Source organism: Chondrus crispus, genomic scaffold, assembly GCF_000350225.1.
Source record: "Chondrus crispus Stackhouse genomic scaffold, scaffold_204, whole genome shotgun sequence".
NCBI lineage: Eukaryota > Rhodophyta > Florideophyceae > Gigartinales > Gigartinaceae > Chondrus > Chondrus crispus.
Window position 1 is genome coordinate 90,304 of NW_005179078.1, and position 24,347 is coordinate 114,650.

General features: G+C 57.4%; 9 protein-coding genes; 5 read left to right on the forward strand and 4 right to left on the reverse strand.

The window, feature by feature from the left end:
* The first annotated feature begins 1,137 nt into the window (after positions 1-1,137).
* CHC_T00003879001 (hypothetical protein) lies at positions 1,138-3,552 on the forward strand. The gene has a single exon (XM_005715074.1). The coding sequence runs from the start codon at positions 1,138-1,140 to the stop codon at positions 3,550-3,552; it is 2,415 nt and encodes an 804-aa protein (XP_005715131.1).
* A 22-nt stretch (positions 3,553-3,574) lies between these two features.
* On the reverse strand, positions 3,575-5,131 carry CHC_T00009207001 (box C/D snoRNP component Nop56). XM_005715075.1 is given in 2 exon segments: positions 3,575-3,622; positions 3,623-5,131. The coding sequence occupies 1 exon segment, from the start codon at positions 5,129-5,131 to the stop codon at positions 3,623-3,625; it is 1,509 nt and encodes a 502-aa protein (XP_005715132.1). The 3' UTR covers positions 3,575-3,622.
* A 583-nt stretch (positions 5,132-5,714) lies between these two features.
* CHC_T00003880001 (hypothetical protein) lies at positions 5,715-6,833 on the reverse strand. Its single transcript, XM_005715076.1, has one exon. It carries the CDS (start codon positions 6,831-6,833, stop codon positions 5,715-5,717), a length of 1,119 nt encoding a protein of 372 aa, XP_005715133.1.
* A 43-nt stretch (positions 6,834-6,876) lies between these two features.
* Positions 6,877-7,701, forward strand: CHC_T00003881001 (hypothetical protein). XM_005715077.1 is given in 4 exon segments: positions 6,877-6,984; positions 6,985-7,017; positions 7,118-7,492; positions 7,493-7,701. 2 exon segments carry the CDS (start codon positions 6,985-6,987, stop codon positions 7,490-7,492), a joined length of 408 nt encoding a protein of 135 aa, XP_005715134.1. The 5' UTR covers positions 6,877-6,984; the 3' UTR covers positions 7,493-7,701.
* A 1,511-nt stretch (positions 7,702-9,212) lies between these two features.
* On the reverse strand, positions 9,213-10,845 carry CHC_T00003882001 (hypothetical protein). The gene is made up of 3 exons (XM_005715078.1): positions 10,414-10,845; positions 10,038-10,343; positions 9,213-9,947 (listed from the first exon to the last, which is right to left on the reverse strand). Exons 1-3 carry the CDS (start codon positions 10,843-10,845, stop codon positions 9,213-9,215), a joined length of 1,473 nt encoding a protein of 490 aa, XP_005715135.1.
* Positions 10,846-11,042: 197 nt separating this feature from the next.
* On the forward strand, positions 11,043-12,044 carry CHC_T00003883001 (hypothetical protein). XM_005715079.1 is given in 4 exon segments: positions 11,043-11,056; positions 11,057-11,228; positions 11,298-11,779; positions 11,780-12,044. 2 exon segments carry the CDS (start codon positions 11,057-11,059, stop codon positions 11,777-11,779), a joined length of 654 nt encoding a protein of 217 aa, XP_005715136.1. The 5' UTR covers positions 11,043-11,056; the 3' UTR covers positions 11,780-12,044.
* A 65-nt stretch (positions 12,045-12,109) lies between these two features.
* Positions 12,110-13,261, forward strand: CHC_T00003884001 (hypothetical protein). Its single transcript, XM_005715080.1, has one exon. It carries the CDS (start codon positions 12,110-12,112, stop codon positions 13,259-13,261), a length of 1,152 nt encoding a protein of 383 aa, XP_005715137.1.
* Positions 13,262-13,271: 10 nt separating this feature from the next.
* Positions 13,272-13,832, reverse strand: CHC_T00003885001 (hypothetical protein). The gene has a single exon (XM_005715081.1). It carries the CDS (start codon positions 13,830-13,832, stop codon positions 13,272-13,274), a length of 561 nt encoding a protein of 186 aa, XP_005715138.1.
* A 1,507-nt stretch (positions 13,833-15,339) lies between these two features.
* Positions 15,340-16,008, forward strand: CHC_T00003886001 (hypothetical protein). Its single transcript, XM_005715082.1, has one exon. It carries the CDS (start codon positions 15,340-15,342, stop codon positions 16,006-16,008), a length of 669 nt encoding a protein of 222 aa, XP_005715139.1.
* Positions 16,009-24,347: the final 8,339 nt, after the last annotated feature.

The following is a 24,347-nucleotide window of genomic DNA, read 5'->3' on the forward strand; positions in this document are numbered from 1 at the left end:
CTTGGCGGGCCGTCCTGCGCCTGCATGGCGGCCTCGGCGGCGGCGGTCACGCGCGCCGCGTCGTGCGCGGGCGCCGCGGGCGTCGCCCCAACCGCTCGGCACAGCGTGTCCGCAGCCTTTTGCACGGCGGGGTCGTCGGCGGCATCCGCGATAACCGGCACGCGCCGCCCGTGCCACGGGTCGTGCGGCGCGCCATACGCCGCGCGCGCGTCGCCGTAGTGCAGCTGCAGCGCCAGGGAGGCGAGACGCGCGACGGCCGGGAGAAGGTCGTCCGTTGCCGGAGGGTGCGAGAGACGGCGCAGGTAGGTGAGGAGGAATTGGCGGAAGGACGCCGTGCGCAGCGGGGGCCGCGCGGCCGGGGAAAGCAGACGGATGTGGGCGTCCTCTAGCCAGCAGATTAGCTTTTGGTGATGGAGTGGGTCTGTAGGAGTGTTAGTTTTAGAGAGGGAGCGGGATGGGATGGCGGAACGCGAGTACATACCTGATAGATCCAAGGTCGCGAGGAAGGGACAAGATAGGGCCTCTAGCTGGAGACGGAGTGCTTGTTCTGTGACTTGCATGGTGGCAGTTAGCGTGAGGACGAGAAAGTTGGACGAGTTAGTTGGACGGGCGCGAAGGGACGAGGCGGAAGCGGACTTCTGAAGAAATGTCCCCGAGGGACCGACGAGTCGTCCGTGTAGGGAAAGGGTGCTGGGACAGCGTTTGTAGATCCTGACTGTACTGAGGGGGTGCAGCGCAGCATGAGATTTCTATAAAAATGACTGTTCCAAAATACACGTTTTGGCATCGGGCAAATCGGCCTACCTTCGCGACTCCCGCCCCCGCATCCCAGCTTCAGACACTCCGGTCACCTTGCACCGTGTGTAACCCGCACGCCCCCATCCAGGCGTCGGGATGACAACTCGGGCGGTGCGGTCGTCGCGCGCGGAGGGCCAGAACCAGGATGGCGACGCGCGTCTACAATCGTCCACACTGCAGACGAGCCTGCGCGCGCCGGACCGCACGCCCGCCATCAGCGTCGACGGCCAGCTGCACGACGCCCGCCGCCGCACGCAGGAGAGCAGCTCGGACAGCGACGACGATGAGAATGAGGACTTGCGCACCCGCGCCGCCGCCGCCGCCAGGGGCGCCCCCAAGATGCCCCGCAAGAGGACTGCAAGCGCGCTCAGCTTGGAGAGCTTGGTCGGCGACGACGAGTTTGAGGCCGCCAAGAGGCCCAAGGCGGCGGGGGACACGATTGGCCGCAGGGCGTGCCCGCGGTGCGGGGGGGTGGACCGATGCCGGTGTGCGAGTACGGCATCGACGGCGGTGGCACGCACGGTGCCCGAGGTGGCTAAGCGGAACACCCACGACGATAACGTAGTGACGGTGCAGGGGAGTGCAGCCACGGCTAAGAAGGGCGCGTTCAAGACGCTTCTGCCGCTGGTTAATATCGCCGAGTGCGTCGAGTCGGATGATGCGGCCCGCGATCGCTTCATCTTCTTCTCATATCGCCCGCAGCGGTTTCATTTTCCGCAAAGTACCTATCTCTCCGCCCTGTCGCCGTTTGCGGCGGTGGCATCTGCCATGACGGGCGTGTCGTCGAAGGGGGTGTGCGCCGTGTGTGGCGGCGGCGGAACGTTATGCGAATGCTCACGATGTCCGCTGGCGTTTCACCGCACGTGCATCGACCCTTCGAGGATGCGCTTCGGGTCACCGTGGTTTTGCAACTCGTGCCGATCCGTCAAGGGCAAGGATCGCACCGAGAGATGGAACCCCGCCGTGGAGCCGCCGGCCCTGCCAGCCCCAGCGTCTGGGTTTCGCAGATTAATCGCGGACGCCAGCGAGGGGAATCCGATCGACTTTGTTATGCACCCTACGCTACACGGCTTTTACAGGAAGGAGAGGGGGGGCGACTGGTCGCAATGCCACACTTGCAACGAGATTACGATAGCAGATCCGGGCGTCTTGACAGAGTCCGTGCATGAGCCGTTTGAATGTCGCTATGCGTTCTGGAGTGGAGAGACACCCAAGCTGTGTCGACGCTCAGGTGACGAGCGTCGCAAGTCCAAGGCTATCCTCCATCTTGAGTCGTGCAACCGGAAGAGGTCGAGGAGAAGAAATGCCCTCTTCTTCTACGGCTTTGGAGAAGAAGACCGCGAGGATTTCGGCTTCCCGCCGCTCAGAGAGGTAGCCGCGGAGCCGGATGTCATCGTCATAGAGGACGACTCGGAAGCCATCCTAGCGTCGCCATCGCCACATATGAAAGCGCCTACCTCAGGAAAAGGGCACAGAAGTATAGACGACATGTTGCAGAATCAAGGAGAGGCCCCAGGACAGGGAGGACTGAATGGATCGGTGGTGAAAGGCCCATTTCCACCCCTTCCGGATCAACCGCTGGCATCGGCGTCGAAAACAGCGGAACAGCGCACACTTCTTGCACTTATCGCTGGTGCTCCGGAGACACAGGCAAGTCAAGGACAACAGTCGTTGACTATGCCCACGTCCTTACGCACGAATGGGAGGGAAGAGGCCACAGTAGATGCCAGTCTGGGCCGATCCAAAAATGGAAGCGTCGGCCTTAACGCGAGGGAAGCTACCAGGCCTTCTGAAACTAAAGCAGACAGGCCAGTTTCTAGGTGTGAAGACTCGCCATATGGGCGACATGGATCAGTCCATGGTGATCACCTGCGGGTTGCTCCCGACCCCGAAGGAAATACGCAAGGTAAAGCAACAGCAGCGGTTTCACAGAGACCTGGAGGGGATCATCAAGGTCTACATGATGCTGCTCTCACAACGGTTAACCAGGGAGGAGGCCAGGTACAAACGTCGGAGCCTATGCCAGCCAAGAATGTTCACTCAAACCTCGGATCATCCATCAACGGAGACAGGTTCCTGCCAAACGATGCTGCTGGCTTGTCCTCAACAAAGGACGCCATTGTGAAGCCCGAGTCCGACCTTGTTCACCAAAGCGATCGCGCAAGTGACAGAATACAGGAACGGGTATTAGAGTGCATTGCATCTATCGATTTTGACCAAGAAACCGAGGATTGCCTGACGGATATCGCTTTGGAAAATGACAAGGAACTCTTCCAACTGTACATCGGTATGTATAAATTGGGCAACGCAAAGTTCAAGAGGCAGGCGACGCGATTAGCGCGTCGCCGGATAGCGAAGAGGGACGCGGCCCTCGGTGCACCCGCTCCTTTGCTACCCCAACATCCTCCATACGGGAGCGGGTACTCGGGTACACTTGCCCAGCATCTCACAGGTTCTACGCAGGGGCTCCTCAAAGCGGAACAATTGCAACAAATGCAGAGCCTGGTTTCTTCAGCGCACGTGTCGCGGGCCCGCTCATCAAGCGAAGGGTTGAAGCAGATGTTGGAACGACATCAGGATGAGGAGCATCAACTTTGCGTTGTTCTGAGGAAAGAACTTGAACAGGCATCTCCTCATGAGATGGAAGATCTTCGATTCCGTCAACGCGAAAAGCTCAACACTCTTCGGAGGAGACACCAGGCCGAGCTGGGGCAAGTACCACACACGCATGGTGGATTAGGAGTATCAAAATAAAGAGTCACTGGCAGGCAACAGATTAGGACGAATCGTGATCATTTACAAGAGGAATGCGATTAAAGAAGTTCTACGACTCTGTCTTCTTCTTCTTCTTCTTCTTCTTCTTTTCCGTGCTCTCCTTCCCCTCTCTCTTACGCTTCTTTTCCTTCTTGGAGGACTTTTCCTTCTTGGACGATGACTTGTCCCGTTTCGACTCCTTCTTGTCTCCACTCGGAGTGGTGAAGGTGTCATCCTCATCTTCTTTGTCGTCCTGTGGCCCTTCGGCGGCCGCTTCTAATGCAGCTTGGTGCATGACATCTGCATTCTTTCGCGGGGCCGCGCCAGTCTCATAAAACTTGAGGCGTTCCTCAACCTGCTCTTTGAGTCTTTTCCCAAACACATCGGTGGATATATCCGAAAAGCAATCCATTCTTGACGCAATGGAGCACTTGTTCGCCAAATAACGAGAAATCCGTCCCTTATTCTTGGTCTTTGCCCTGCCGATATATGTGGAATGGTACAAAAGGCCATACTTCGGGGTCTTCCCCTTGGTTTTGAGAGCGCGAAATAGGGCCTTCTCGGCGCCCAAGATCTGAACAGTGGAGGCTGGATACTTCGCGAGCGACGTAAGCGAGCCCGCATGCGAGATGAGCCTTGCGCCGACCTGCTCGCCGATGAGGGCGGCCAGGTTAGGCGCGACAGCGCTCATCTTAGAGATGAGATAGTCGTGCAAGTTGGCTCTGTACTCTGCAAGGTTGACGACGCGAGCAGCAAAGAGCTCGATATTGATGAGGTCAACGGGCGACACATCGGTCCCCATGGAGGAACGGGCAGCGTCCAGCACATCCCTCGAGCACTGCTCGTCCATGAGGATCTCATCAATGGCCGGGATGGACTCTTCCGTGAGGTCGCCCTTGTTCTTGACGACGCGGATGACGCGCGCGTATTGGATGTTGTCCGGCACGACCTTGACCAGCTCCGGGAAATGCCAAGAGTACCACTCGCGCACGCGCATGGCAAAAGTGTTGATGTCCTTATCGAGCTGATCCAACAGGGCGATGGACTGGATGATCATGTTGTCCGACTTGTGGACGTTGAACTTGACCTTGGAGCGAGAGTAGGAGTGGGCCAGACCGAGCTGGGCCTTGACAGCGTCGGTGGGGCTGAGGCCCGCGATGAACTTATCGAAATGGGTACGGACGCCGCGCAGCAGCTCGTCCGAGTCGTCGTCGGCGACGATCTGCACGGCGGCGTTGAGCGCCTCGGAGATGGAGGACTTGAGCTTGGGGTCCCGGCTGACGCCCAGGCTGACGGACGGGGCCTTCTTGGACTTCTTCTTGGGCAGCGGCAGGTTGGTCTCCAGGAAGTTGTGCAGGAAGTCGGACACCGCGCCCTCGGAGATCTGGTTGGCGTTGTCCAGCGCGTGCTCGGCGGAGCGGAACGGCGCGAAGGCCGACAGCTTCACCATCTTCGAGAAGCGCGGGTACTCCATGATGGCCTGCTGCACCGCGTCGACTTGCGACGCGATGACATCGGACTCCAGCACCTCGAACAGGGCGTAGCCTGAGGCCGACTCGGAGAGAAGGTACTGCACCATCGCAACGGGGTGAGCGGGAAAGAGAGGCGACGTCGACGTCGATGCCGATGTGATGGCGGCAAGCTTTGATCCCGACGACGCAAAACGGATTGAGAAGAATATCCAAAAAACATGCCTCTCGTTTTATCATATCGCTATCATGAAGCTGTCAAACACGTGATCAACTTCCATTCCTCAAATTCCTCACCTGTGCCCTTTGTCCTCCGGTTCCCGCAGCCATCTCCCTTCCGTCACCCGCTCGCCTCATACCGACTCGGCCTCGCCCCACCATGCAATCGCTATACCGTCTCGCGCGCACGGTCGCGCCACCCGCGGCGCTGCCCTCCGGCGTGCGGCACGCGACGAAGAAGGCGAAGGGCGCGTCGAGGAACGGTCGGAAGACGATCGGCCGCCGCCTCGGCCCGAAGGTGATGGACGGGGAGTACGTGGAGACGGGCAACGTTTTGGTACGCCAGCGCGGCACGCGCATGTTCCCGGGCCTGGACGTGGGTTGCGGCCGCGACCACACGCTGTACTCGCTCAGACCGGGGCTGGTGCGCTTCGCGCGCTCCAGGCCGGATGAGGGCAAGCGCCGCGGCCGCGTTTACGTCCGCGTCGACCCCATCCCGGAACACCGCGGGCCGTCCGTGCAGCGCAAGATCAGGAGACTCGCCATGCAGCGGTACCAGGGACCCATTTTGCACGCCCCGCGATAGGGGCGCGCGGGCGTTAGGAGACACGGTAGAAGGAGAGGGCTAGCATTATTTCGCTGAAGAGGATCGTCGTGTACAGATGCGCAAACGGAGCGGGGGAGGGCGAGGGCGAGGGCGAGGGGGATGAGGAGGAGGAGAAGCGGGAGCAGATGTGCGCCACGGACGGGATGGCGAGGAGGTAGAGCAGGACGAGGCGCGCGACGTTTAGTGGTGACGCGCTGTGCAGCGCGAGCGCGTGTTTCACGAGGAACGCGTTGACGTCGGTGACGACCAACCCTGCGAGCAAAATCGCGTCTCGCGCCCCACCTCTCCCCCCAGCGCCGGCCGCCGCGCCACCGCCGTAGCGCGCGGCAAAGCGGCACCCGAGCTCGAGGCCAATAAAGTTGCACACCAGCACGTCGAGCATCAGCGAGTCCCACCAGCACTCGCGCAGCGTCGGCAGCGCGCCGGACAGCAGCCACTCGGCGGCCTCGAAGCCCACGGACGCGCGCCACAGCACCCGCCGCCGCGGCAGCAGCGCCCCCTTCGCGAGCCACCCCGCCGCGTGCGCCACCACGAACCGGTCGCACACCCCGCGCAGCGTGCCCGCCGTCAGCGCGCAGTCCGCCGCGTGGTCCGCCTCGAGCGGCGCCGAGCACGTGTGCCCGCCGTCGAGCGCCGACAGCAGCGCGCACGCGCGCGACGGCGACACCGCAAGGTACAGCAGCGCGAGGAGGTACACGCACGCCGCGAGGAGGAGGGCGCCGCGCGCGCTGAGGAGCATGGGCGCGGCGAACGCGTCCCGCGCCGTCATGGTGCATGCCGGGCGGCAGGCGCGGGCTGGTCAACGACGGGCGGGTGGTTGGTTGATGTGCCGGTAGACATGTCGCTGGTGGTTTTGGATTGACCGACGTGGCTTGGAGTGGATTGCCGGTGCGGAAGGTTACGAGAAACATGGCGCAGTGAAACGTGTCGATTGGCCGCGTTGCACGGCTGCCGCAAGATCGCCTCCTCGCCGCCTCCGTCCGCATCCGAGCACGCACGCCCCCCGTTGTTCAGTCTTCTCTACCATCTCGCAGTCTCCCACTAGACCTCACCCCGTTCTGTATTCATCTCTGTATTCATCTCCTCTTCCCGCCGCGCATCACTGAACTATCCCCCGCACCGTCACTTTGAGCAACAATGCCGGACATGAAAGAGTACCCGATGATCGAGGTAAGTCACGCCACGCCCCTGTTCGCACACCCCCCGCCATAACAACCCTCTACCCGGCGCGGAAATCACCAACTGACCAGGTCCCCCTTCCCCCCTGCAGGTCGCACGCCACTCAACGGCCGATTCTTGCTGGCTAGTGATCGACGGCAAGGTGTACGACACCACGGACTTCCTGCTGGAGCACCCAGGAGGCGACGATATCGTGGTCGAGTCGTCCGGGCGCGACGCCACGCGCGAGTTCGAGGACGTGGGCCACTCCGGCGAGGCACGCGCGCAGCTGGAGGACCTGCTCATCGGCACGCTGCGCGACCCCACGCCCGAGGAGACCGAGCGCGCCGAGGACGAGGCGCGCAAGAGCGGGGAGAAGCCCGCCGCTGCCGATGCGGGAAGCGCAATGTTAAAGACCATCGCCGGCTGGGTGCTGCCGATCGTCCTCGTCGGGCTCGCCTACTTGCTCCGGAAGTACGCAAAGTAACGCGGGGGGGGAGGGCAGTGATGAGCCGGAGATTTGTATAACTTAGGCCGAACACGCACCGGCAGATACACCTTTAAGAAGACTTGACTCTACACAAGCCCGTAGCCTCTACTGAACCTCTCTACACAAGCACTTCTACATGCCGACGTTGACGCTGCCAGGCTTCGTCTTTTGTATCTTTTCAAAAATCCCCTGCACATCACTCTCTGTCACTACGTACCCGCTAGGCTTACTTGCCACCAGCTCGCCGAGCATCTCCTTGACGCCATCAGCAAACTCACGATACCCACTCGCCACGTCGATCTGCACGTGTGCCGGATACTGGCTCAACACGGCCAGATCCGCGTCGCTACTGAGCCCCATCTGTGACACCAGCGCCTCATTCTCCTCCGCCACCTCCTTCATGGATAGGTCTCCGCCTTCGACGCGCCAGTCCAGCACCCCATCGTTCTCGTCTTGCAGCCTTGCCAAGTCCACTAAGCTCCTGCGCGACACGAACGCCACACGCGCGGTGTCCTCCGCAAACTCTCCCCACGCGTCGTAACGCAGCTCGTACACGCGCGCGTGCGCCCACTCGGTCTTGACGCGCGCGCCCGCCGTTTCCTCCGTGCACGCGTGTACGACCGCGCCCCACCACCGGTCCACCGTCTCGCCGTCTTCCGCATCGGCGCCTTCGCCGGCGCTCTCAATGCGCCACAGCACCTCGATGCGCGTGTCCGTCGCCGGCGCGTGCTCCCGCCCATTCGCGGGCGCGCCGGAAGATGCCGTCTCCTTGTCGCCCATCGGTGTAGTTGCTGGCGGCGGCGCAGGCTGTGCGTGGCTGGGGGGCCGTGAAGGAAGCATGGCAGGCAGTGGCGACGGGGTTGAGTGGGCGCTTGCCGGGGGACGAGGGGGCCTTGTAGGATGGAAATGTGCCAAATTGCGTTTGGCGGGAGAAGGCCCTATTCGCTCTCGCTGGGGGATCATCTCACCGCCTCAATGCCTTTTGGGAACACCTCACAGTTGCTTGCCAGTCTCCCCGTACCACGCGTGGCAGTGCTTCTTCACCGCCGCCATGTCCGCCTTCGACCCGTTTCGCACGTGCGGCGACCAACCGTACTCAACCTCCGCATCCCGACCTGTCCCCGCTTTGCAAAAGTCGATCCGTTCCACTCATAAATTTCGGGCCGCCTTCCGCGCAGCCCTCCATCCCCGACCGCCGTCACGAACGCCGCCGCCATGAACCCCCTCGACCTCGCATCCCCTTCCTATTCGCCCAGCCCCGTCCTCACCGTGTCCGAGTCGGACCTTTTCATGGGCTCCCCCCCACTGGTCCCCCTCTCCTCGCTCCAGCGCACAGCCCGCAACCCCCCCATCTTGCGCCCCCGCCGTCTACAACTTCTCTCGTGGCGCGCCCGCCTTCTCTCCGACGAGTTCGCAACTTCCACCCGCATGCCTAACGCGCTTTTGAAGAAGCGCAAGCGCTCGTCGCCCACGCTGCTCCATGATCCCACCTTTGAACGTGCCGTCAGATGCCTCGCAGGCGATTTTTTGAACCTCGAGGACGAGGTAAGCCGCAAGAGACGCGGGAGCGACTCAGAAGCCAGTGACGACGTCATCTTTGTATCTGCTACGTACGCGCAACCTACGAAGGACGGAATTTGCGTCGAGCATAGCCGGCGGACCTAGCCGCACACGCTACGGCCAGAACTCGAGAATCCCTTGTGATGCGCCACCACCGCTATTCAAACCCGCGGCGGAGACGGGCGCACGCAGCCCAAACGGCCGCCGCAATCACCGTCGGCACGAGGCAAGCCACGCGCTGCGCATGCTCCGGGGCCAACACGCTGACGACCGCCGCGCCCGCGGCCACACCCTTGGCGGCGACGGTGGCGGCGTCTAGCGACTTGAGCGCGCGCGCACACACAGCGCAAGTCTTGACATGCCCCTCCATCCGCATGCCCGCCTCCTCCACCTCGCCCTCGCCAAACGCGAACCACTCCTCCCCCTCGGGCGCGTGGTTCTCCAGCCAGCGACGCATTTCCACCACAAGGCGGTCCGCGCTCGCCGGCATTTGGTACGCGCCCCACGCGCGCGAGTAGTCGCGACGCCCTTCGCTTTCGGCGTCGGTGCGCATGGCCTCTTGCTGCGTGCGCATGAGCTGCAGGTCCTGCTCGAGTAGCAAGTTGCGCCGCATGTGGTCAGCCCAGGCCGGGGCGCGGAAGAGCACGCGGCGCGCAGAGGCGCGGATGGCAATGGTGCGCACCAGGCCCGCGCGCACGGGGACGGCATAGTACAGGAAGGATTGCCCCGTCGACGTGACGATCTCAACCAGACACGGCGGCAGGAAGCGCAGGCGGACGTTGCCGGCGTCGTAGTCGGCCGTGAAGCCAGCGGCGGAGGACGACAGGACGCGGATGGGGATCGGGGCGGCCTGCGCGCGATCGCCCAGAAAGCCGTGGTGCGCGAAGTGGATCTGTGCAGCGCGCGGGGGTGTGATTGTTAGCGACGAGCATCTAGAGCGAGGCGGCGGCGCAGGCGTGCGCATGTGCGAGTGAATACGTACATGCGCGGGGTCGAGGACGTTCTGCAGGAGGGTGGAGAAGCAGAGCGGGAGGGTGCGTTGGAAGCAGCTGTGCACGAAGCGTGCGCGGGCATCGCCCTCGAGCGAGTGCGGGGTCTCGTCTACGCGCGGCGCACGCGCGCCCATCCACACGAACAGCAGGCCTCCGCGCTCGAGCACGGGCAGGGCTTTCGCGCACGCGCGGGGCGACCGGACCGGACCGAGCTGCGGGATGCGCGCGCACGCGCCGGAGGGGGAGAAGCGCCAGCCGTGGTAGGCGCACTCGAGCGTGCCGTCTTCGGCAAGGCGCTGCGGAAGGGAGTAAGTTAGCGAGGGGCCGGGAGAGTCGGGGAGTGGGGGGAAGGGTGCGGGTACGTACGCCTTCGGAGAGGGCGGCTAGGCGATGCGGGCAGCGGTCATGGAAGACAGACCAGGCCGCGGCCGCTCGCCACACGACGAGGGGGGTGGAAAGCAGGACGATGCGCGTGGGGGTAGGGCAGAGGTCGGAGAGGGGGGCGAGAGGGTACCATTGGTCGTACCAGTTGAAGAGGGGGGCGGCGGGGGAGGGGGCAGGGCTGGTGGAAGGGGTAACGGCGGTGGCTTGCGGGATCAAGCGGCGCGGGGGACGGGGCGCGGCACGGGGGGTGGGCAGAGGGGGGAGGGGGGAAAGAGAGAGAGGGACGAGGAAGGCGAGCATCGGTTGGGTGGGGTCGCTGTGAATCAAGGGCTGAGGCGGTTGGTAAGGAGGGCGAACAAGAAGGTGACGGGGAATGGCGAGATAGAGGTGACGGAGAGGGAGCACTTTGCTCATTCCGCCTCCCCACGAGAAACGCTATCCCAGTCCGCCACCGTCATCGTCACTCTGTAAGCACTGTAAGTCGTGAAGTTCACTTCATTGAAATACAATTCGCTATATGTAGTTACCTCACTCACTCAATTAACTCATACGTTTCAACCATCAACCTCCCATCCACTTTCCCCATCCCCCCCTTGACCACCGTCCGAACCTACCTACCTCAGCCATGCTTCCCCTTGTCGCCGCCCGCGCCGCGGCCGCGCCGCGCGCGCCGTACAGAGCACTCCCGCACCTCGCCCGCACCTTCTTCTCCGCGACGCCGCCGCGCAACGAGGGCGACCGCCCGCTGACGCAGCCGTCGACACCGCAAACGCCGATGGCGACGGACACCGCCTCCCGTACGTATCGCACTCCAAACGCCGACCCCGCCCACGTCGCCGGACCGCGCTAACCGCCCCCGTCCCCAGTCGTGCGCAAGACGTCCGAGGCGCTCTTCATGACGGAGATGATGCGCGGCATGGCGCTGGCCCTGCAGTACTTCTTCCAGCCCAAGGTCACGCTCAACTACCCCATGGAGAAGGGGCCGCTGTCGCCGCGCTTCCGCGGCGAGCACGCGCTGCGCAGGTACGCCTCAGGCGAGGAGAGATGCATCGCGTGCAAGCTGTGCGAGGCCGTATGCCCCGCGCAGGCTATCACGATCGAGGCCGAGCCGCGCCCGGATGGCTCCAGGAGGACGACGCGCTATGATATTGATATGACCAAGTGCATCTTCTGCGGCGCGTGCCAAGAAGCTTGCCCCGTTGATGCCATTGTCGAAGGGCCCAATTATGAATATGCTACGGAGACGCATGAGGAGCTGCTGTATAACAAGGAGAAGCTACTCGCTAATGGCGATCGCTGGGAGAGCGAGATCGCGAAGAATATCGAGAATGAAAGTATGTACCGTTAGCCAAGTTAGGTCGCTGTCTTTACTAGGTTAGTGCCGCCCCTGGGAATGGGGCATTGCAAATGTCGGGGGGAGGGCGTGATCGGAATGGCGAGAGCGTCAGGACGAGGAGCTCGCGCCTTCTTTAGTCGCCTTGCGAGAAGAGTCGAGAGTTGACGACAGATGGACTGTTTTCGCGAGGCGATCGTTCATAGAGAGGCGCGATTTTCAATTTTCGTTTCCTGTCCTGTCCTTGTGCATAAATGCTGCCCATTCCTTACATAACAAAGCTCCCAAAGCCTTATCTTCAACCACCGCAGCCCTGCGCTCTCCCTTACCAAACACCAGCGCTTCATGCCGGACGACCCCCCCGGGCTCCCGGCCCGTCTCCTTTTTGCCCCCCTGCACGCGGCCGAGGCTGCCCCCGAGTCCGACGCCGCCCATCTCCGCGATCTCCACTACTGCACCTCTACCGGTCGCTTCTTCTCGTTTCTCTCCGCCGACATCGTCACCGAACGCCGCTCTTCCCGCGCGGCCAAGCAGTTCTTCTGCCCGGTCTGTCCCGACTCCCTCATCAAACTCAGCAAGCTGCGATGCCCGACCTGCAACTGGTCCACTTCCTCCGTAGGCATCTCCGACATCTCCGGCCTACTCCAACGCGATGGCGACCCGTATCCGTGGATCTCCGCTGAGATTCGCCAGCTTCACGCCCGCTTCGCCGCGCAACGCGACCCCCAACATTCCGCCCCGGAGGACGCTTCCGCCCCCGTCGCCCAGACAGCCGAGCGCAAGTCCAGCTTGCCCAAAGTACAACGCCAAGAAGAGTCTGATCAGAAGCCTCCGAACGCGGGCAACTCGTCTACTGCGGCGCAGCGCTTCGCCAAATGGCAGGCCGAAAAAGAGAAACGCGTCTTCAGTCAGTGGATGCCGGAGATGGAAATGGTGGAGTGGACCAGTCTGCAGGGGCGCCCCGAAGGCGACATCGACGCTTTCATGGCGGAGGAGAAGCTCGACAGCTTTCTCGAAATCGAGGAGAGGGTGTGCAGCACCACGTGGCGCAAGTGCGAGGTCTCCGCGCGACGACGTGTCCCGCAAGCAAAGGTGCGTATCGGCTCCCCATTCGGAAGCGCGGAGACGAAGGAGGCGTGTCAGGTTGCGCCGGATATTGCCGCATGGATCCAACATGCGTGCCAGAGCGCGCAGCAGGGGGCTGTGTCTGTCGTCATTGGTAACAAACGGCGACGCGGAGACCTTTTTGTCACAGTAGCGAATGCCGACAAGGCAAACGAGCGAGCGGAGACCATGATTGCGCTGGGAGAAACAGCTACGCTGACGATAGGGCACTTCTCGTTTCGCGAGGAACCCGTTCCGGAAGTGCTTGGCGAGTTTTCCATGTGCACTGCGCTAGCCGTGCTCGAAGCATCGTTTCAGTATACCGAGCCTGACATCACGGTATCTTCCGATCAAGTGTCACATCTACGGATTTATGCGCGGCATCCGCGCTGACGCCCATTGCCTACAAGCCTTGCAGAAGCTGAGGTCGAGGTGGCAGCTGGACAAAGCTCTCCTCGACGACATGCCTGGGCGGTAAGCGCGGCAGCGTGATGCCAACAACGAGATGTTCTCGCAGGAGGCGGTCGATGAGCTCATCGACATGAACGATAGCATGCTCCGCGGATGCTCCTTCTCTAACAACGATCTTCCGTAAGTCCGCCAGCAACGGCTCAAGCAATGCATATACGCGTGGGGGCGGTAGGGCGAGCCGCACGTAGAAGGCTCCGAGCAGGCGCGCGTATTTAAAGTCGTTTTGCGTAAGAAACACGGCGATCTCGGGCTCCTCGGGGGAGAGCTGTAGCAGCTTGAGGAGGAGGCAGAGAAAGGGGGTGGGAGGGGCGGTGACGGCAGAGATACGGTCAAGCCGAGCGGCGAGGGGAACAACGTCGGCTAGTGTCACGCCGAAACAGGATTCGTTCCAGAAGCGCGAGAGGTACACGCTGTGGCGGAGCGATGGCTCCAGGAGATTCTGCGGATCAGTGCCGCGCGAGTGCAGGGCGTAGGTGTCTGTCTTGTTCGCCATATTGTCGGTAGCAAGACGTAAAGGGAGCTGGCTGACATGGACGGCACCTGCTAGCTATGGAGATCGGGGAAAGTTGTCCATATCAGAGGCAGTTTTTGATCTTTCCTTGCTGTCGACATTATCAATATTTCGATAGCTCAACTTGTGCAAAGAGAGCATAACGTAGGTATTCCGGCAGAGTTCTTGCATTCATATCCGCGCTGTCTTTATTGGCGACATCCCTTACTTTGGGACTACAGCTCCGCCCCTCTTTCGACCTTCGTAGGACTACCGATGCAAGCGAGTTCATGTCAACATGAACTCGCGCTGACATCAGCGAACATCAACTCGCATCAACAACAAGGTGAAGACCATTTCCCGTGTGCAGCCCCGAATCAATATGAACTACTTTCAGTTCCAATATCACATCCCCAACGCCAGATCGACCATGCCCACACTACCCTACACATGCTTGTCTGAGCATTCCACAAAGCCTATGGTGGTGTCCGCTACACCCGTCCTACCTCTAGTTAGGAAGAGGCGGCTGTACCAGTCAGGATAAAGCAAAGATGAGAAAGCTCAACACAGTTACAGTATGTGCAGTTGCATTTTGCAACATATGTTACCATTCAAATAGGGGTTTTGAGCTAGTAGGTAGTGCCCTTCACACTTGTTCCGCATGAACCTCATAGAATCACTCTTTTTTCTATTAACACTGCTGCTCGCGACGTACTGCGTGAAATGTAACGTGGTTTTCTCGCATTCTGCCTTTCGTTGATATGACATCCATTGTCTATTGCTCAGTAGAAGCCGTGGTATTTGGTTTCGCAGTCTTTTGAAACTGGGCTACTTCGAATCACCGTACACACACACAAAATGTTTGCCAGCCGGAATTTTGCTACCATCGTCTAGCTCTAGATTGTAACAACTGTATTCAACCTTTTTTTTGAGATAGTAAGAGCTCTTCACACGTCCTTCATATCACTTATGAGGAGTGTTGGGGCGAAAACGGGGTACGTCGTCCGGTGTCTTACCCGTGTGTGTTTTTTTTGTGATGTGTCTGCCCTCGGCCGTACAGGACGACCGAAAACCACCACATTTATACTCTTTTTGCGCACGGTCTACAATTACTAACTTAAACTTCCAATTACTTACACCGGTCCCAACCACGTGTCACACAACCCCCCACTTAGGCGGGGCCACGGGCCCCGGCCACTCAGATTTTGCCTTTGATTTTGATTTTTCTTCACCCTCCAGCCTATATCAACAGAGAGCTGGGGCTCGGACCCCCTTCCCTTCTTGTGGTATCTGCTGTCACTCTCCGTTCGCCTTTCTCGCTCCATCCCAGCCTCGTTTTAGCTCTTCCGGCCTCCTGCTTCCTGCGCTGCTTAGCTCTCGCGGCTCTTCCGCGTTGCCTCCTTGGGCCTCGTCGTAGCTTAGACCTCCTGTTTCCCACCAAATCGAGAAGCACGCAGGTGGGGTTTCAGTCCCTGCGTGCCCTCTTTGGCCCCGCTCATAGCGTAATACGATGGTGAGGACCAAGCAGACAGCGGCGAAGAGCACGGGAGGTACGCGTCCGCGGAAGCGGCTCGCTCTGAAAGCTGCACGCGTCTCCAGCCGCGGCCATTTAATGTTCGAGCTCTCATCTCGAACAGATGTAACCAAGGTTTCCAAGACGGGCTCCATATTCCACATTTGGGTGGCCAGCGGGCATCACCGTTACGCCGCAACAGAACAAGAGTTCAAAAGCCTTCTAGGAGATCATGTTACCGCCCTGCTCCACCGCCAGCAGGGTGAAGAGGTTTCTCTCAAAGAGACATGGCGTCTTGGTATCACAGAGTCGTTGTCGGACACAAACCAGTACTGTCTTATAGGCGACGGTGAGTGGAATATTGAGTCCATCTATCTCGACGTTGAAAACACGTACTATGGCGTCGACGCCGCAACCAACCTTCCTCACCGTATTTTGCTCTACACTCTAGCAATTTCCGGAACCGGGAATAGTGCAACTCACAAGATTGTTGACGATCTCTTCGAGTTTGGTGGGAGAGACCGAATTAGTGGCTTCTTAAGTATTGACCGTTTTTGCACCGATCAAAAGGGCAGGAGTCTGAAGATGATCCATGGTCGTTCCAGGGCGGTCAATCCTCAGACTCCGATCTACCGCGTTTCCACACACGGGACCGTGCGGTTCTGAGATAATAGTGACATGTGCATCTCCGCCGCGGTCTGCAACGGTCTCCAACTACTATGGTCCCCGAACCTTACCGTCAAGTACTGGGATCTTTTAGTCCGCAACAGCCTCCTCTTTGAGAGGACCGGCTCTCCGTCGCGTCGAATCCGAGATTTCCATGACGCTGCAAAACACCTTAATCAAGATGAAGTCACTCTCCGCGGGTCGGGTCTTCGTAGTCCATCTCTCGGACTCCTCTTGAGGCTCGACCCGGGTGTCTATGTCGCGACTTTAGAAGGCTTGCCCCACATAATGCACAGCATCTGCGTCTCGACCATACATTCCATTGTACTTGATTGTATGGAGGGGTTTCCGCTTCGGTTCTGTGCCGACGCGGTCAAAGCATGCGTTGGAGCCGACGGGATCTTCGTCGGCGTCTCCGAACTGCACCGAGTTCTCGTCGTCACCCCTTCCAAGAAGAAACGGAGCAGAATTGGACGCGTAAGCAGCCGCAGAGCACACAAGAAAGCCGCGATGCGGGGTTCGGGAAGTTCCATTCAGCATTAGAGGTCATTGGTGATTCCCATTGTCTCCATGACCCACTCTCTATCTACTCGTAGCAAGTAATCAGCACTTCATATGCATTTCACTATCTTTCAATTCAAAGCGTAAAAATCCCTAGTCATTTGCCTCACTGAGAGTGCAACGGTTGCCTCTTGTCGAGGACCAGCCTTCTGGCATGTATCTCCCTTCTCGAGTAGCGTTGATGCGGCGACACTAGGGTGCACCGCGGATGGCACGCACGAGCAACTCGGCATGGGCCATAGAACTTCGACAAGGCGATAGGCCATTTCTGCATGGGCCTGAGGGCAGCCCCTTTTGCGACCAACACTTCGTCGCCCACATTGAAAGTTGCTTCGCGACCATCTGTTAATGTGGTTGCAGCTCTGCGCCCGATTATTCTTGTTGCCCGCATCGCCCTGGCTTGCGGGAGTTCCATTTCCCGATGGCGGATCTCAGAGACTTCGAAGAGAGGCTCTTGGTCACCAGGCACCATCCTGGGCAACACCCCATAAAGCAGCTCGAACGTGGAAAATCCCACCGCCATCCTCCTGCGACGGTATCTATATAGGACTTGACGTAAAGCATCGTCCCACTCAACAATTGCAGGCGAGGCACGGAGAATCATCTTACGGACTGCTCTCTTCAATGTGCCGACCATCCGCTCTGCCCGTCCGTTCGACATAGGCGCATAGGCGAGCACTGTCTTCCCCTTAATCCCGTTTCGTGCCATGAAGGCATTCAGGACCGACGCTGTGAAACAAGTAGCGTTGTCCGAGACAACGACACGTAGTAACCCAAAACAGTGGATTATCTCTTCTTTCACGAACTTCAGCACCTCCTCTGCCGTCGAGGTGACGGTGCCCTTCGCAATTGGCCAGCCAGTCAGGTGCTCCACCGAAATAAGGATGTACTTCCCTCCAGAGGGCGTACGAGGCAATGGTCCCGCAAAATCAATAGAGTATGTATCAAATAACGAAGTCATGGGAAATCGAAGGGTGGTCTTGTACTTCGGAATTGGTGGGGCTTTCTGACAACCTTCACAACCCCGAACGTAGTCGTTCACGTCTCGGTGGACGGCAGGCCACCAATATCGGTCCAAGACGAATCTCTTCGTCGTTTGCAGATCCCAGTGGCCTCTTTCGTCGTGAAAGGCTCTAACGATCTTTCTGCGAGCCCCTATAGGCGGGATAGCGCGTAATCTATTGTTGGTCCTACGGAACAGTTGTCCATTACAAGCCATGAAACGTTTGGCGCTTCCGCAGTTGAGCCGACGTCGACGAACATCCACTTCCCTCATATCGATACCCCCGAGGTGCCTTGAAATGCCAATAAGATGGGGTTCCCACTCCATTTGCGCCTCTAGAGGATCCCAAACACTGCAGAAAAGATCTCCATCGTCGTCAGAGTCGACTCCATCCTCGCCATTGGCTTTCAGGCGGGACAGGAAGTCAGCTGCACCGTTCTTTCCTCCCGGGCGGTACTTAATTTCGAATTCGTATTCTGCTAGGAAGTCCATCCACCTTGCCAACCTCCCGTGAATGTCTTTCTTCTTAAAGGCATACTGCAGGGCTCGGTGGTCTGTTATTAGCGTGAACTTCTGTGTTGAAGGCAGGTAAACTCGGAACTTCTTCAAAGCGAAGATCACAGCCAGGCCTGTCGCTCACAGGCGGAATACTTCCTCTCGGCTGACTTCATCGTGCGACTTGCCTACTGGATAGAGTGGACTTTCCTGTTCTCTTTTCGTTGGGCCATAACAGCTCCGACGGCGACGGAGGATGCATCGGTCTCCACGACAAAAGGTTGTTCGAAGTCCGGAACGCCAAGACTGGCGGGGAGGTTAACTTGAGCTTAAGCTTCTCGAATGCCTCCTGCATCTTCGCCGTCCACTTAAAAGTCCGTTTAGTAGACGTGGCCTCATGTAACGGAGCAGAGATCTCGGCGAACTTAGGAATGAAGCGGCGGTAGTATCCCGCCAGACCAAGGAAGCTACGAGGCCCTGTCGCATTGGACGGCTCCTTCTCCCTCTTAATGGCGCTGACCTTTTCGGGGTCCACTTTGACGGCATCTCCGGTGACTATGTGTCCAAGCAGTCGCGTTTGGGACTGTGCGAAGCTGCATTTTGAGATCTTAAGCTTCATCCTGTTCGTAGCAATCACCTTGCAGACTTCACGTAAGTGTGAGGTGTGCTCTTCAACGGACTTCGAGAAGACGACTACGTCGTCTAAGTAAACTCTCACGAAGCTAAGCCTTTGGAAAAGCTGGTCCATCATCCTTTGGAATGTAGAGGGGGCGTTCATTAACCCGAACGGCATCACCTCGAACTGAAACGTCCCAAAACGGCAGACGAAAGTCGTCTTCTCTTTGCAGTTCTCACCCATCCGGACTTGCCAATACCCTGAGAACAAGTCAAGCGTTGTGAAGATCGAGCTCCCCTCTAAATCATCGAAGATCTGCTCGATCTTTGGCAAGGGCCAACGATCGGCTTTCATTTTGCGATTGAGTGTGCGGTAATCTACACAGAACCTGGGTTTTCCGTCTTTCTTCGATGCGATAACGATAGGAAAGGACCAGGCCGAAATGGAGGGGGTTATTATTCCAGCCTCCAACATCTTACGAAGCTCCTCACGTACCACCTCATTGTGGCGTGGCGGAAGCCTACGTGGAGCGTGCGTAAGGGGGCTTGGATCTTCTAGCTCAAATGAGTGAGACACCGGAACATCTGCCGGTCTTAAATCGTCGAGTGACCAAGCTAAGATCCCTGAGTTCTAGATAGAATTCACAATGCTCCCCCTGGCTTCGAAAGCCAGGTGGCGCAATTTCTCTCGGAGAAGGGCTACTTGAAGCCGTTCCGGGCCTTCGTCGTCTACTCTGACATCTCCTTTCGCGTTTTCCGAGTCGGACTTTAGGCCCTCTTTCACTAGATCAGAAAGACCATCCAATTCATCTTCGACTCCATCCGGTAGCTTGGTGAGTCCCAAATCAGGTTCAAATGGTGGCTGGTCAAGAGTCGCCAAGACAAATTCATTGTCGCTTTTCGTAGACGAGCCAGGTACAGCCTCAGAGTCGGAGGTGAAATCCTCACTATCAGTTGAGGCTGCACTCCGTGAAACGTGTTCCACATCCATGTTGAGGCCTAGTCTGGTTGTATCCTCACCTACTGTCATCTGCACATGTTGCTTACCAAGATCGATGCATGCCTGTAGTCCCTCAAGGGTCGGAAGCCCTATGATCAGGTCGAACGGCGATACTTTCACGACTAGGAAGTCCAACTTCACGATAAGTTCACCAAACGATTTTGGTATCTGATGAAGCGATCCCAGGCAGGGCGCATTAGCACCATCTGCCACCGTGATATGCTTCACAGTCGGTTGCGGGGAGAGGCAAAGCTTGGACGCCAACTTTGGCGAGATTATGTTCGGTACGGCCCCAGAATCTAACAGGGCTTGAGCTTCCGTCCCATAAACCTTCACAGTTACCAGCCGCAGCCTTCGAGACTTCGTATCGACGTGACCTGCGAAAGCACGACCACGGGCTCTTTGTTTCGCAAACAAGCGCCCTATTTCCTTCTTCGCCACTTCCGCATCGCCGCGAACAAGCTGTCCGAAAGTGAGTCCTGAAGATGCGTTTGCAAGCTCCGAAACGACATTATACTTCCTCACAACCTCCTGGAGGGATGTTTTCTGGTCATTTTCTTCGCTTTCTTCCTCTGGTGGGACCTCCTTGGCCCCGCCTGAAGTGGCAGAGCCCTCTTTTGCATCTCGAATGGTACAGGCGGGTTCAGAAGCCTGGGAATGGACACCTCCTCCCGCGTTTTGTGCTGCTTGGGAAGAGGTTCCCCGTCTGCGTTTCTCTTAGTGACGGACCCGACTTCTCCGTCGTTCGCCTCGTCAATATAGGTGACCTGGGCATTCCCTGCACCTTCTACCGCAGGTGCTGTGGACTGAGTCGTGGCTCCTGCCCTCGGCAGTGCCGTTCTAAGCCTGGTCCAGCACGTCTCCTTTTCATGACCAAGCTTCCCACAATTCGGACAACGAGTGTCTCGGCGCGGATTAGAAGGGCATCGGCTAGCTCCATGCTCCGGTTCCCTGCAGAATGAGCAGGTTCGGACCTGGCCACCTTGATCTGCTTTCTGATTCTTCTTTACCAACAAAGAAAGGTCTGCTAGCCGTTCTGCTAGCACGACCATTTTCTTTTCGATCTTGTCCGGCTCCTGGCGTCTTTCTGGTCTCTGTAGAACGCGCTTAGGCGCCGGAGGCTGAGGTTGCCTAGCATTGTGTGCAGCCATAAAGGCTTTGCGGCCAGACACGAAGTCCTTAACGGCCTTCTTGAGCGCCCCGTACGAGGTAGATGCCCTATAACGAACTGTGACACGTCGGTGTGCTCCATGACCGCGCTCCGGAGTAGTCCGAACTTGGCTTCGGGTTTGAAAGCTGCTTTATTGAAACGGCGATCCATCACGTTTAACGACGCGAGCACGTCGTTGCCGTCCAACCTACTCGCGACTGCGAGCCTGATGTTTTCTTTCGGTTCAGGAACTGACTCAAAACGGTCGAGCAATGCCTTCTTGACGGCTTGGTAGTCGCTGGCCGCCTCGTTCAGTCCACCGTCTTGGCTGTACGTTTCATAGTAGTAGTCGAAAGCCTCCCCTTGCGGGTAGCACAGTAGCTCTCCAGCTTTGTCTTCGTCGGACTCGCCTTTCAGTACGACGTTTTCGTAGACAAAGAAGAACTTGGCGACATCCGCCTCGTGCTTACCATCGAACACCAGAGAAGCGGGACCCGCCTGACTGTTGGCGTCGGCCCTCCACAAGAGTACCATGTTGGGGCGAAAACGGGGTACGTCGTCCCGTGTCTTACCCGTGTGTGTTTTTTCCGTGATGTGTCTGCCCTCGGCCGTACAGGGCGACCGAAAACCATCGCATTTATACTCTTTTTGCGCACGGTCTACAATTACTAACTTAAACTTCCAATTACTTACACCGGTCCCAACCACGTGTCACAAGGAGTGTACAGTAGAGACTATTGGGCGTGGCGCGCTACTGGCGCGGAGACTGCCTTTGAGGTAACGACGTGATATCTTCAGGCTCTTCATCTGTCGTTCATACGAGGGGTCGAGCGAAACCCCTTGGTGTCGGGAGACCGACCGGGTGGGGCCGTCCGGAGAGGGTTTTGAGGGTGTGGCTAAAAGGGGGGTAATCAGCGGTACCAGGGCAAAGGGGGACGCAGCAGGCTATTGCCTCGTAACTGCGGGAGCACACCGAGAGGGGAGAAGGTTGTCGGGTAATTCGGGTTGGTTCAATGTGCTGAGGTCGAAGACGAGTAACGTCTTCGACCTGGCTTTATAGTCCTATTGACTCTACAATAACAGTAGGCGCACTGCCATAAAAGGGAGGTTGCGCCACCCATGAAATGTCTCTAAACGGTTACACTCTGAACAGGTAGAATTGTAGGTGGCACGTCCTTAAGGGACTCTATTGTTGATAGCTAAATGTAGTCTACATAGTTTAACCTGAATTGATAATGATAAGCTAATTAAAGTGACTACTCGTCTAGTCAGTTACTCTGACACTCTGCAAACTTTTTCGTGACAGTGCATGTTCACGAATTTCGATTGATCCACAGCTCAATAGGGTGTGAAAGAACTGACTCTCGTAGCATCTTGTTCAGTTTGTCACTTTTCTTGACCTTAATCAATGCGTCTGCAGGGTTGTATTCCGAACGAATGAATCCAATAGCGCCTAATTCATGTCTTTGATACGCATCCTTAACAACTTTAACATCGATCATTAGTCGCCTTTCGGATGTTATCTTTGCTTTTGTAATAACATCGAAGAGAGAAAGACTATCCGTAAGCATTACGATCGGGATATCGAGCGATGTCATTTTGCAAATGTCGTTTTTCATTGCGAACGCCATATCGAACGCGTCAGCTAAGGCCATTGTTTCGCTGCCAGGGACAGATCTCGAAACACGCTTAGATTTGTGCGAAGACCAAAATAATGGTTGGCATCTATCGTTGTCGTCAGCAAGTAAAATGATATAGCCTAGCTGAGAAGATCCGTCAAGGTTGTTTCCGTAGGACGCGTCGAAATAGACCTGCAGCCGAAGACGTCTGTGGTCCGGCTTAGGGAATTTAAGCGCTTGATCCGTAGTTGTAAGTATATGGCTTACAACAGAATTTTGTCCATTACAATGCTTCTTGGGATCCGAGTTGAAAAGATCTTCCGTAACCTGGGCTGCCTGTGCAACTGCACATGCCATATCTGAGCGTGACTGAGTAGCCCAGGATAATTGAGCTCGAAGTGAACGGAAGCCTTTGAAGGAGGCGTCTGTATTGATCTTCTTGATCTTAGAGATATAGTGTCTCTGATGAACTTGGAACCCGTAAGGTGTGAATTCTATCTTGATGCCTGCAAACTGGACATTGTCATAGTCTCTCGGTCGACATTTGAACTTCCTTTCGACACACTTTGCCTCGTGACAGAATTCGTCAGTGCCAGCTTGAAGGCACCCATCTACATACGTGGCACAGAGACCGGCAAGCTTCTCACCAATGCGCTTGAAGAAGAAAGCGGTGTCTGTTACACTGGGCTTCATCCCAAGTTCTTTCTCTAGATGATTCTTTAATGTTCTACCCCAGTAGTCATCACTGTCCGCTAGTCCGTACAACGGCTTGAGTAGTTTCAAGAGTTGATTAGAATCCAAGTCAAACTCAGATGATGGTTTAACATAGACATCACGGGAGAGCTCTTCCGTACTCTGCAAATATGCCTGTGTGACATCTGTTGAGAGGAGTCTAAAGTCAAAAAGAGCAGCAAGACCGACAAGTAGTTTGACGCTGAACTGTCGTGCCGTTGAGGTGTCGTGAACGAATGACCGTTTCATCTTGTCCTTGTGGCCTTGTACAACGTATCGAGCTTTCCATACTTCCTTGTTTGTTCCAGAGTCTTTAATGGCAAGGACGAATCGTCCCTTTAAGATGTTTGCGATGTCTGGAACTTCATCGCGAAGCACTAACTTCCAAGTACCTCTTTCGATCAGTCCTTCTATTTACTTTCGTTTAGCATTATCAAATTTTTGTGCACGTGGATCATTGGGATGTATAACTTCAGTAAGAAGGACGTTATTGGGTGGATTTGAGGCTTTGCCACTACGGAATGGAGCAGTTTGCTGGTAGAGAATAGACTCGGGCGAAGCGTAGTATGGCTTGATTTGATAAGCGTTGAACGTTTGTCGATAAGTTCCTTCGCTGTTCTGAACAGTTATCATTCGTCCGTGAACATTGCAAACAAGGAATGGATAGATAGAAATGCAGTACTTCACGTCATCGACACAGCCACTAGATCCTCGTCAGCCATCTTTCTAGACACTCATGGCGCCACTTATGGCCAAAGCGTTGTATGTCTTGACATACACCTTCGGCGCAAGCTGGGTCACATCTATCTGGAGTGGGATCACTCTTCCAAAACGCACTTCACCAAAGCTGAACTGATCAAGCTTCATCGCGGTTTTTCCCATCCCACATCAGAGAAACTCATGAATCTGCTTCGCTTGGCCCGCCCTTTTGAAGCTGATGAGGACACAAAGCAGTTTTTCGAGTCTCTGCAAGCTGACTGTGACACCTGTCAACGCCTTGGCCGCACTCCTGTACGTTTTAAAGTATCGATACCTAATGAACAGGATTTAAAGTTCGGTGACGAATTGTCCATTGACTTGATTCCTCGGCTTGGGCTTGAATTTGGTGCCAGTGAATCGACAGTAGGCTTTGGCTTGAGCGAGGCCAACTACAGTTCGCTGGGC